We start from the raw sequence: 13,031 nt of genomic DNA, 5'->3' as shown, positions 1-13,031 counted from the left end.
GAGAGAATCCCAAGCAGACTCTGTGCCCAGTGCAGATAAGGGGCTTTGATCCTGTGACCCCGAGACTACAACCTGAGCCAAAACCAAGAGTCAGAAGCTCAGCTGACTAAGCCACTAAGGCACCATTCCTCCAGCAATTTTTAAACTTGATGTGTGTACTTTTCTAGTCATTGTTTTAGTACTTATTATTTCTATCAAGTTAATTTTTTTAACGATTTTTTAACGATTTATTTATTTGAGAGAGTGTGCATGAGCGGGGAGCCCGATGCAGGGCTGGATCCCAGGACCCTAACCAAAGTCCGATGCCAACTCACTGAGCCACCCAGGCACCCCTCAAGTTAAATGTTAAAATGGCTTTTTTGAGATATAACTCACATACAGTATAATTCACCCATCGAAAGTGCACAGTTCACTGGGTTTTAGCATATTCACACATATTCGTGCACCACCATCTGATTTTAGAATACTTTTATCCCCCAAACAGAAACCCTGCATGACAACTACCCCTCCCCAAGCCTCTCGTTCCGAAACTACTCCTGGCAGTCGGAACTCCTGGCAGTCCTTTGTCCCGTGTGTGTGTGTGTGTGTGTGTGTGTGTGTGTGTTGTCCTGACAGAGTCACCCCATGCACCGTCTGTTGTGACGGGCTTTCTTCACCACTTTCTGTAATGTCTTCAGGTCCAGCCATGTCTGTAGCGTGTAGTGCTCATTCTTTGTCTTTGCTGAAAATCATTCAGTGCTTGATTGTACCAGAGTGCTGGGGTGGTGGGTGGCGGGAACGCCCAGACACTCAGTCCCTGTGTGGAATGACATCGTCTGTGTTGGTGGGTCCGTGTTCACGGGCACGGGAAGGGACAGGGCAGTGAGTGTTGGCCCACTCAGCAGCACCCTCCTCGGCTCTCTTCTGCCTGAGTCAGCACAGTTGCCACAGCTCAAGGGTCTGCGGGTTCTGCGGGAGCGCTGGGGTGGTGCCCTGAATGCTGGGCCAGCAAGCAGAGGCAAGTGTCCAAAGGCACAGGCCAACTCTTCTTGTCAGCCACTATCTGGAAATGCCTGTGGAGCCAAGGACGATGGCACTGCTGCACCTGCTCTTTCCAGACTGGTGCAGGTGAAGGACAGAGTAGGGCTCTCCTGTGACAGCTCACTTGGATGCCTCTCGGGTTTGGGGGAGCAGTGGAGCTGGTGGGGAGGGGCACTCCTATCATTCTTCCAAGGAAGTGATTCCTAGCCCCTTGTATAGTGGTTCCTCTTCTCTCCCCCTGCATCCTCCATGGTGTTTAATAAAAATGATTGGCCTCTAGAGCACACACCCTGCCCTTAGATCCTGTTTGTGGAGCAGGTACTTCAGTTTTAAACTATTATTAAATGCTCACACCTCAAATCACATCACACTGGGAACCAATACAAGAAATAGAGTTAGTTCCTCCCCCTCCAAAGTTCCTACCTTACAAAGATGCATTTGTGATACGATGTTTTGTAATGTAGAATCAGTGTTTTGACTAGTTTTTAGGACCTGAGGTCAAGGGTTCTGCTGGCTGCCATTCTGAGCATTTGGACAGTAATTTCATTTTTAGGAAAGTGTGAGAGCCTGTGGGTGATGGCAGGACCTGGTGCCCTCACGTTGAGGAGCTCGGCATGTTTTACATCCTAGATTCCTCACCCAGGCTCTCTGGCTCCATCCCGGCACCTGCTTAGGAAGCCCTCCGTGCATACTATCAATGAATACATCACTTTAGATTAATTATGCTCCCATCTGATTCTTTTTGAAGTTTTTAAAATTAAATACCAAATAGATAGGAAAGATTACCTATAAAATATGTTTAAGAAATAAAACATCACATAATACCAAGTCTGACCTGGCATTTAAGGACTACAATATTCCTGTGGCCTCTGAAGCTCCTGGGACCCTCCTGTGCTTCCCCTCGTTTTCTCTCCCAGGAGGTGACCTCAGTCTACAGCGCTGAGCTGCCACCCCCAGCTTCTCTTCCTAGATCTGCATGTTGTTGTAGTCGACAGATCTGAGACTGTGCTCCCCCCCAAGCTTGCTGGGCTCCTTCCCTAGAGTGTTCCCCGGCTGCGCACAGGTGCCAACCACTGCTGACTTCCACACACTCTTTGTTGTGTTATGACTTTTACTCACCTGATTGTAAGTGAGGTCAGAGTCTTTGTGTGTTGGCTCGTCCTATGTCCCGTGTCCTGTGTCCTGTGTCCTGTGATGTGCATTTCAAGTAGGCTTCCTGTTTTTGTTTTTTTTTCCTGGGTGGTTGGTTGTGTCTCTTTCATGTTGATTTGTAAGTGTCCCCCGGTATTCCATTTCTTCCCTTTGTCAGTGACACATGTGACAGCTCTTCACGTGGCTCATGTTTCCTCTCTGTGGTGTCTTGATGCCAGAGGTTGATGTTTCATCATGGTCAGCTTTGTGGCTCTTGTCGTTAGGGTTTAGCATGTTGAGTCATAAGATAGTCTATCGTCTTGTACGAGGTTTATGATTTTGTCTTATACATTTGAGCTCTTAGCCCACCTGGAATTTTTTTCACTGGATGGTGTGAGGCAGAGGCCCAACTTCTTTCTTAATTTTTAAAAAAATCTTCTGGATAATCAACTGGAAACACCATTTATTGAAAACCCTCTACTTCAACCCCTGTTGATCTGTGGCACTTTGTCATCTGTGTCCCCTCGCCCAGGATGTGTTTCTGCTCTGCTCCGCTCCATTGGCCAGTTTTCTCCGCTGGCACCAATATTATGTGTTCACCATCACTCTGACTACGGTTACCCTCTGTGCCTGATTGCTTATATCCCCACCATACTTTTCTTCAGGAGCCTTGACTGCTCCTGACCCTTTTCTCTTCTGTAGAAGATAGACAACTGGCTCACAAGTTGCACCAGAACAAACAAGTCTTACTAGGACTTCATGGCCCCCTTTTCTGTGCTGAGTTCTCCTGCGAATGTGGGGGTGCTGCACCTGCTCCATGTCCCCAGTGTCTCAGGGACTTAGGGTCATCGGCATGGAGGTCCTGCCTGTAGATTGCTCCTTGATACTTACGGTTTCTACATATTATAAATAGCGTCTTTTTTAAATTATGTTTTAGCTATTTGAAACTGATAAATGTTTGGCAACTTTGATATCTATTATTGGTTCCTCTGAATTCACATGTATATTCCTCTGGGCTTTCTGCACAGATGAGTGTATTATCTAGGAATGGCGATGGTCTCTCCCTTCCCATTCATTTCGCCTCCTCCTGTTGGTAGGGCTTCCAGAACAACGTCCAGTGACCAGCACTGTTGTCTTATTTTTAACTGTAAAGGAAGTGCTTTTTTTTTTTTTTCCTTTTAATGTTCTATTTATTTATTCATGAGAGACACACACAGAGAGAGGCAGAGACACAGGCAGAGGGAGAAGTAGGCTCTGTGCGGGGAGCCCGACGCGGGACTCGATCCTGGGACCCCAGGATCACGACCTGAGCCGAAAGCAGGCGCTCAACCACTGAGCCACCCAGGCTTCCATAAAGGAAGTGCTTTTAAGATTTCATCATTATCTAGGAGTTTGCTGTGGGTTTTTTATTTGTTTGGTAATATCCTTTATCAGGTTGAAAATGTGCTTTTTACTTCCATTCTTGTAAATTTCTTGCACTTAAGAAGTGCGCACCCCCCTCCCCTTAAGATTTTGTTTATTTGAGAAAAAGCACGAGTGGGGGGCGGGGCAGAGGGAATCTCCAGTAGACTCCCCGCTGAGCAGGGAGCCCGTTGCAGGGCTCCATCCCAGCACCCTGAGATCGTGACCTGAGCCAAAGTCCAATGCTTCACTGACTGAGCCCCCCAGGCGCCCTGGGAAGTGAGCTCCCTTTGATCACAGAGCCTGTGTTATTTCTTTAAATCACGCTGTGTTTTTTTCCCGGATTGCTCATTTGGCTGTTAGTTAGTGAGAGCAGGGTTGCCATGCTTCCCACAGTTGTTTATAGCCTTGTAGGATTTGAGATATTCATTTCTCATATGTTTTAGGAAAATACAGTTTGAGCAAAGAGACCTCTGAAAGCAAACATGGAAATAATCCTCTTGGTCCTCCCGTGGGCTGTGGCTGGGTTAAGAGTCAGCCTTGCAAATGGGCCGTGCACCAAGGTTCACCTGAGGCTACTCTTCTTGGTGTCATCTGTGATAACAAATATGGGAGGCCACCTAAAAGTCCAATAATGGGGCATTAAATTAAAATATGTCACTGGGTAGAATATATTGTGACCACTTAAGGCATGTGCTTGAAAATTATTTAAGGACCTAGGATAAAACTCAAAACGTAAAATTCAATACATAACTGTATATGCAGCGTGAGCATACGTGGGTGGTGATGCTCATGTTCCTGTGGGTGTGTGTACAGTGTACAGAGGACAGGCCCGGAGAGCTTGGGGGGCTTTTGTGAGGGCAGTGTTTGGCCACACTCTGGTCTGCATGCCCTGGCGGGTGGTGTGCAACCCATGAAGAGGGGCTGGGCAGGGGATGTGATTGAGAGGCAGTGAGTCTGGAGAAGTAAGGATCGGGAAGACGTGCAGTGACATCCAAGGCATGTTGTTTGTAAAAGCAGGTGCTTTCCTGAGGGAGCTACTGCTTGATGTGGGTTATCTTGGGGCTGTTCAGGGCAGAAGAGAGTATGGTATTTTCTTTTCTCCCTTTCTGTGCCATTTTACACTCCATTTGGTTTCCTTCTGTAGTTTAAAGCAAGAGTTTTGGGTTCGTGGTCGCACACTTGATCTCTATAGAAAGACCCGAGGGAGGCCTGGTGAGCAGTAACCACTGTCTGCATCTGGCCTACTTCTCATTTTTTTACTGTTGCTTTAGGTCAATCATTTATTTTTTTAAGATTTTATTTATTCATGAGAGACACAGAGAGAGGCAGAGACACAGGCAGAGGGAGAAACAGGTTCCCTGTGGGGAGCCCGATGTGGAACTTGATCCCAGGATCCCAGGATCCCAGGATCATGACCTGAGTTGAAGGCAGACGCTCCACCGCTGAGCCACCCAGGGGCCCCTAGGTCAATCATTTAAATGTGATTATGAAGAAGAAGGAGCACATGACTGAAGATGTGGCTAAATCATAGCGTCTGTAACAACTGAAAGCTATTCCGGTTGTTCTGGGTGCTGTGAGGGCTCCTGCATGCGCCAGTGCAGCTCTGGACCTAGGCCCATGCCTCTACACCACCCTGGCCGGGGGTGGGTGAGTATGGAGCCTGGGACAGTGAGTTGTACCTGGAAGTGGGTCTGCAGATGTGCTGTGTGGATAGTGTGAGGGGCTGTTGCCTGGATGCCATCGTTGGGGAGGAGAGGTGGAGACGAGCATTCAGGGGCAGGTGAGGGCCGCAGCAGAGACAGTGTGCACTCCCGGGATGCCAGGGGGCACCAGGAAGCCAAGCCGAGAAACAGGTACCTTGTCATGTGGTGCTGACAATCCCAGAATGAGAGTATTGTGGGCACCATGTGGCCATCGGGGCCCGAGCAGCTGGTGTAGAGAACGCAGGGCTGGCTAGTGTGGATTTAAAGGAGAGGCCGGCCAAAAACCGAGTCTGCTGGAAAGGTGGGAGGCGATGGACAGTGCTTGTGTGGGAAGTGGGAACAAGATGTTTTCTCATTTGGGGTTTTTGTAACATGAGAAAAATGATCCACGTGAGTGCTCCTGGTGTTGGTCCTGTGGCAAGGGGTGACTGGTGTGGAGCAGAGGGTCTGGGGAATTCGGAGATGGCCACAGGAGGGAGATGTGAGGTGGGCCTGAAAGCAGTGTGATGTGTGATAGGAGGTGCTTGGATACCAGGTTGTGGGTGGGAGGTCAGTGTTGTAGATCATTCTGGGCACAGAGTTGGGGAACCCAGTGAGAAGACTGGTGCTGTAATGCAGGGGACACATGTCCACTCCCTGTGGCCGTTGGGCAGAGTGCCCCGGAGGCCTCCGGGGTGGCAGGGAGGAACCCAGGCTGGAGCTAGGTCTCTGGCCAGGGTGAGCAGGTGGGCACTGGAGTCAGATAACTGCGGTGAGTAGCACCCTGAGACCTAGGGGCCAGTGTTTGGTGTTTGAGGTCTGGGATGGTGGGACCAGGAACGAAGCCAAGCAAGCCATTTTTGGTGTCAGTTCCACTGGAAGCCTTGCAAGGAGAAGTGAGAGGACGGAGTCGGCCGGGCCGGGCAGCCCCACCGCCCCATGGAACTCGGCTCTTTGTGGGGCTGGTTCAGGCGGTGGGGCAGGAGGGTGGGATCCAAGGTGTAGCGGCGAGGAGGGCACGGAGGCAGAGGGGGTCGTCCCTCCTTCAAGGAGCTGGCTGTTGAGGGACCCAGGTTTGTGCCCAGCACCTGGCACTTCTCAGCAGTGATCCTCGGCCCATCCCTTACCTTGCTTTTGGTGTGTGCTCTACATTACTCAGGACAAATCCCCAGAGCTGTCATTATTTGTTGAAGGACAGTTGTATTTCAAGGGTGTTAGGCATTCTCCCAAATCTCCAAAAAGGTGGCACAGTTCCCTCATGCAGACTGGGCTGCAGACCACACTGCCCTTGCTGGCGCGTGGGCGCAGTGGCTCTGTCAGGACCCTGCTCCGCACCCGCTTCATCCCAGGGTCTCCTGTGTCCTTTGTGAATTGCCTTGGCGTGTGCAGCACTGGGTATTTGTGAGGTGATTCATTGTTTCTGCATTGTTTGTTGGGTTTTGTATGTTAACCCTTTGTCGTATGTTAGAGACACGTGCCAGGCTGTCATTTTCTTTATGTTTTTCCTGTAAAGATGGTGAAATAGTTTCTGATTTCAAAGATCCTTTTTCATGGTAATTTCTGCCTTTGTTATTATATTTAGGAAGTAATTCTTTACCCCATAACTCTATATTTACCTACATTTTCTCCTTGTGGGTTTTTTTTTTTTCCTTTTGAAGATTTTATTTATTTGAGAGAGCGAGCACCAGCTAAGGGAGGGGCAGAGGGAGAAGCAGACTCTCCGCTGAGCAGGGAGCCCGACTTGGGGCTCGATCCCAGGTCCCCGAGATCAAGACCTGAGCTGAAGGCAGATGGACACTTAACTGAGCCCCCCCCCCCAGGCACCCCATTATAGTTCCATAATATGTTTCTGTATTTCTCAGGGTAAAGACCGCTGCACTTGTAAATATTTTTTAAACAAATATTTTAATTACAAGAGATTATGTTTGCTACATAATGGGCATTATTTAGGAAAATTTATCAATCAAGAAATTGCCAATAAGAGAAGAGACTCTGAACCACATATTGTCATGATGTCCCAGTCTAGGAACAAGGATTCTGTGGTACCCATTCTTTCTCTGGAGTTGGAGGTAGCAAGTTTTGCTCAGCATGATACTTGCAGGACTGGAGCCTGTGGTCACAGGGTCCCCACAAGTGGGAGTGGGGTTGGAATGTTTGACCTCGGTGCCAGCGCAGGGTGGAAGAGCAGAGTGTGTCAGGTTCCAGTGCTGAGCTCTGGGGTTCTGATATGGGTAGACAGGGTCTCTAACCCCCTCCACCCACCTCTACCAGGCACTCCACCTCAGGCACATGAACTCACTTTGGTAGCCCCTGATGTCCTCATGCACTGGGGCCTGCTGGTTGTATACATGTGGTGTCTAGCCTGGACCGTGTACCCCCAGCACCTAATATATGTTAGCTGCTGATTCTGTTTGCCTCTGACAGACACTCTGTAGGTGCTTATTGACAGGACTGTTTCCTAGACAGTGATTCTTTTGAGAAACATTGTTCTGAGAACTTTGATTTTTTTTCTTTATCCTGTGAAGTCTCAGGTCAAGCTGCTGGTGTTACTTGTTATCCTTCTTACCAATTCTTTAAAGAGAAAAGCAATACAATAGGGATTTCGTTCACCTTTTCCAAGAAAGATGGCACCACCAGGTCAGTGGAGCTTGTCCTTGTCCTGCCACAAAGACAGAGATCCCTGGCCTTCTCTATACTATCCCGACGGTGGTGCAGCTATCTGCAGACATGGCCATTGCAGGTGGCCTGGCACCGAGGACCTCAGCCCTTGCCTATCCCAGAGACTTCCTCCCCGTGGAGATGAAACCGCTGACACTTTGTCGGCTGCCGACCTGGGAATTCAGAGGCCCTCCTCCCCCAGCCCGACATCTGCTGACGCCTATAAAAAGTAATTGCTTTTCAGATGCTGTGTAGGGCTGGGGACTGGCTGGCAGAAACATAGACGTGGAGGCACGGGGGAAAGATAGAAGTTACCTGTTCTCCCCCCGGGGAGCAGAGGGGGATGCAGCACCTTTATTTTCTTGGGGAGCAGAAAGGTACAGTTGGGTAGTTAAATTTGAAAGAGAATAGCATGACGCAGAAAAAAAAGAGAGAGGGGCATTTAACAAGAAAAATCCCTAGAGGGGAAGATGAAAGCGAACAGGTGCTGGAAGAATGTTTCTGCATATTAGAGCTTAATTAGATTGGAAGATGAATTCCAGATGGGCTAATTATATATGAGTTGTTGCAGGTTATTTCTTGTAGGGGCAAGCGTGTATTTTTGGAAGTGGTGATTTAGTGTGATTGGATTTGATTCCCGCCTCCTACCATATCTCCTTTATCGAGAAACTGCCGCTTCTGGGGCCCCAGGACCTACTCCACCGGCCCATGTCTCAGGCTGCCCCCGTCCAAGCCAGGAGAGCCACAGAAAGCTGGGCTCGGCCTGACTGCTGTGGAAACCAGCGCAGGGCAGCCACCTGTCACGTGTAAGGACAAGTGACTCTTACCCAGATGGAGTGGATAGTAATTCCAACTTCAAAAGAAGCCAGACAGACAAAGCATGGTGTGTTGTTTCCAGGAATGTGTCCTTTGATGGGGTGCTAATGCTTCCTGTGTAGTTAGATTTGGACGGTGTCCTGGGAGAGCAGAGGGGCGGGCTCTGGTTGGCAGCTCTCTTTAGTTGTGAATCGAAGAAAGGTCAGGAAGGCATGGATAAACAGCTTTATTGCAGACCAGAAATTTAAATTTCTAAACAAAAGGATCTGGGCCAAATAGGACCTCCGGACTTGCCATTAGGATGATAGACCTGGTTCAACTTAGGAACAGCCTGGGAAGGTTGTCTTGAACGACGGTGCGTGCCTCTGACGTCCCTGGAAAGGTGGGATATGCTGGGGTGGCCTTGCGTCATCCTACAGACCTCAGGGGGGACCTGCCTGGCATCCATTTGGGTCTGAGAGCTTTAATAAATGTAAACTTTTATGGAAGGCCCCATAATTGGAAGTTATGGATGTATAATTTATATATGACTCAGTGAATGATTTATATGATGTTAAATGATGATTTAGATAGAAAATATGACCCCCTCTCACAGAATCTTTAATGAAAAGTGTTGGTTCTTATGAATTTATTTTAGAGCTCTGTTTGAACTCAGCATGTTTGACATAAATCAGATATAATTGTCATTTTATGATTAATGAACATATGCTGGCCATTTTTCCCCATAATTAAACTTTATGTTCTGTGCATCTGACAAAGCAAAACAAGTTTAGACTTTGACAGATTGGTGGTGGGGGTTTTCCATGTCTGCGTATTTGTGTGTGTGTGTACTCGTTTGTGTATGTATTTATTTTATTAACGTATGTGTATTAAGTTGGGTTTTCAGAGGTGTAAGTAGATCATTAGGAGCTAGCATTTAGGCTCAAGATTGTGGGGAGCTTGTCCAGGATGGAAAGGAACAGGTGTAGCCTGGGAGGCAGGTGGGAGGGAGCCCTGGACCCGTGTGTTGCACAGGGCAACGTTAGTGTGAGGCCTGATGTGTATGCTGGGTAGGGGGCTGTAACATAGGCTCCCAGCAGAGACTACGCATGGTAGAAAAAGCATGGCTGGTTTTCATGTTATGGCCATCATCATACAGAGCTCCAGGAAATGACAGAAGGTGGATGCGTAGCAAAAACATGCACAGTATCCTGTCTGCTTTTCATACACATAGGCAAGAATTGTAGTCATTGGTGGCGCCTGGGTGGCTCAGTTGGTTGAGCATCTATCTGCCTTCAGCTCGGGTCATGATTTCAGGGTCCTGGGATCGAGTCCTGCACAGCGGAGGGGGGCAGTTCTGCTCCCTCTCCTCCCCCCTCCTCTTGTGTCCTCTCTCTCTTACTCTTTCTTTCAAATAAATAAATCTTTAAAAAGAAATTGTAGTCATTCAAAAGCTAAGACAAGCATGTAAAAGATAAACCATGTCACTGATCACATCTTTGCTCATGCTGCTCACTTTTATTTCCTGTTTCAGGACATAGACAAGTTTGGCAATGAGATCACCCAGCTGGCCCGGCCCCTGCCCGTGGAGTATCTGATCATAGATGTAAGTGTACAGCGCCCCGCCACCCCCCTGGGCTGCCGGGTGGGGGCCCTGTGAGGGTAGCAGCAGTAGCTTGGACAGTTGCCCCTATACCTGGCCCAGGATGGACACCCGGGAAATATATGAATCATTGAGCTTCTGTCATCATGAAAAGCTGGTGATTTCAAGGTCTTTTTCTTCTAGTTTCTATGTTTTTATTTCCTTAAAAACAACTTAGGATTTATCTTCTCCCAAACCTAAAGTATAACAAAGGACCACTGACCTGGCCAGGCAGCCTGTGGAGGTCAGCGAGCCCAGTGTGGTACTGTGCATGGTGCGGTGTGTGCGGGTGCTGCCCTGGCCAGACTCAGACCTCAGCTGCCAAAGCCGGGCTCACGGTGGTGGGTCACTCTCCTCCTGAGTCAGTCCCCCGGGGCAGGTAGCCATGATTGTCCTTGAGTGAGATGGTAGTGTGCTTTCCTGGGTGGAACTCCAGAATGCCTGGTCCCAGTCTCAGCTCCTTTCTGGAGGCGTGCTCTAGTCCTGGAGGTGTGGTCCCAGGCCAAAGGGCAGTCGAGGACTCCAGCATGAATGCCCAACACATTTGCAGCAATCAGCTCTGTTCCAAGGGGACGGGCGGCTGTTCATTTCCTAACCGCTGCCTGCAAGGATCTCTCTGGGCTACATTTGGACTCAGGAAGGGCATGTGATTCAGGTTGTAAAATATCATTGCATTTGGAGCAGCAGGTCCCCATGAGCCAAGCCCATCGGTGCTCCATTCCAATTGACAGTTCCTGAGAACGTATTTATTACCTAGGCCGTAAAGGCATCTGTTTTTTAGACTACCTAGGGTGTAATTAAGATGAAAACAGATTGATGGAACATACACTTAGGAGGAGTCTGCGTGATTTAAAGCCCACTTTCTGAGGTCTTCTTTCCTTGTGGCCTCCCCACCTCTTTCTTTTTAGAAATGGGCCGAGTTCTTGCTTAGTGTGTTGAGTCAGTAAAGTTTGGTTGTGAGGGAACATTCCGCCCTATGATACCCAGGCTCTCTGTTCTTATGGAACGAGGTTGGGGCAGTCCCCCTCATGAGCAGGCTGCTGTTTCAGGCAGGAGAAGGGATGAATGAGCCCCCTTCCCTGAGCTGCTGTGGATGTGCTGTGGATGTGTCAGGGCATTGGCTAGATGACCTGAGGCAGGCTGGGTTGGGGCTGTTGGAACACAGGTCGAGGTGGGCGTCTGGGATATTCGCAGACTGCCTAGTGAACTTTGGTTCTGTCATGCTCTAAGGGGAGGTTTCAGGTCTAACACATATGTCTCTTAATTCCACATCTGCTGCCTGGTAGGTGCTCTGTTGTTGCTGGCCCACCATCGTCCCTGCCCTCCCAAAGCAAAAGTGCTGTGGCTTCCACAGACCTTTGTCTCTACAGCCTGGAAGGCTCTTCCGGCGTCTTTAGAACTGTGACAGCAGCTAAGACTAATAAGGCCTGTGTGTCTGAGCCTTAGTGGATGTAGGCACTCGGAGTCATCTGTGTCTCACAGAGGAACAGACTGAGGCTTAGGATCCGTAGCTGACAGAGGCCATGCAGGTACGCGGCGTTGTGGCCAGAGTCCCCAAACTGCATGGTCTGGTCGATAAAAGACCAGGGGAAGAGACGGTGGGAGAGACGCCTGGCTACTAGCTCCGTTGATGGAGTGTGACTTGCTCTTGGGGTTGTGAGTTCAAGCCCCACGTTGGGTGTAGAGATGACTTAAAAATAAAATCTTTAAAAGAGCAGTGGGGCTCAGGTCTCAGATGCTGTGGATGGCTCAGCTTGTCCTTCAGAGTGCTGGCACAGTCACAGCAAATCCTGGGCCAGCCAGCTTGAAACGGCCCGCTGCCTTCACTGATGCAGAAAACAGACCAGAACAACATTTTCATTCTTTAGAAATAGTCCCGAAGGAACCAGAATAGCTACCCTAAATCTGGATGAGGTGTAATCTGCTGCCGCTAGTGTCATATTGTAGAGGAAAAGCTGTGTCAACCAAAAGGTGGTTGATAGCTCACACTTGGGTGCTTTCGTGGGGAGAGGCGTCTGCCAGGAGGAATGAAAAACTATATTTGTATTGATTCTTGTACATTTACCACTGTCCCTGTAGTTTCTATTGATTATGTGTTAGATTTAAAATGCCCTCTGCTGTTACTAAAGCATGTCTGAGCCAAATGAAGGGCTCAGGTTCCCCTTCAGACATAAGCTCTTGACTCCAGCCTGTCTGATGGGAAGAGCAGGAGGGCTGTGTGCTGCATCTCAGAAGCGTGGGTTCTCCTGCTGCCTCGACATGCCCTGGCTCCGTGCAGTGGTGCCGTATGTCCAGAGGGGCCTCTGCAAGCTCTGGAGGTCATTGTGTCTCTCACAGCATCAAGGCTGACCCTGAGAGTTCTTCTGTCCCCGTCCACTGCGTTCCCAGAGCTCACTCTCTGGCTCCTCCACGGGGAGGGCCTCTGTGTGAGCGGCTGGGCAGATGGAAGCCTGGCCAGCACACACAAACTGCCCACAAATGGCACGATCCTAAAACTTGTGACCAGGGATCCTTCAGTTTGCTTCCCAGAGTCAGAGTGTTAGGGCTTTCATTTAGGGTGTCATTAATGGGTGACCCTTGTGTCCAGTGGGGAACAGTTAGGACTCTGGCCGGAGCTCAGGGGTGGGTGCTGTGCTCAGGGCTGTTTGGGGCACCTGGGGCCGCCCTCACCGCTGTTGGCAGCACAATTTATCAAGGAT

At 49.3% G+C, this 13,031-nt stretch overlaps 1 protein-coding gene across 3 annotated transcripts in view; it reads left to right on the top strand.

The window, feature by feature from the left end:
• Positions 1-13,031, top strand: part of NPLOC4 (NPL4 homolog, ubiquitin recognition factor) — a 64,797-nt gene that overhangs the window by 44,498 nt on the left and 7,268 nt on the right. For all 3 annotated transcript variants that reach the window (XM_072781968.1, XM_072781966.1, XM_072781965.1), the window contains one exon: positions 10,225-10,296. In XM_072781968.1, the coding sequence (XP_072638069.1) occupies positions 10,225-10,296 (72 nt within the window). The remainder of the gene's footprint in view (positions 1-10,224; positions 10,297-13,031) is intronic.

This window comes from Canis lupus, chromosome 16 (genome assembly GCF_048164855.1).
Source record: "Canis lupus baileyi chromosome 16, mCanLup2.hap1, whole genome shotgun sequence".
Classification (NCBI taxonomy): Eukaryota; Metazoa; Chordata; class Mammalia; order Carnivora; family Canidae; genus Canis; species Canis lupus.
The sequence above is the reverse complement of the archived record's forward strand: the minus strand, read 5'-3'. Positions and strand labels throughout refer to the sequence as shown.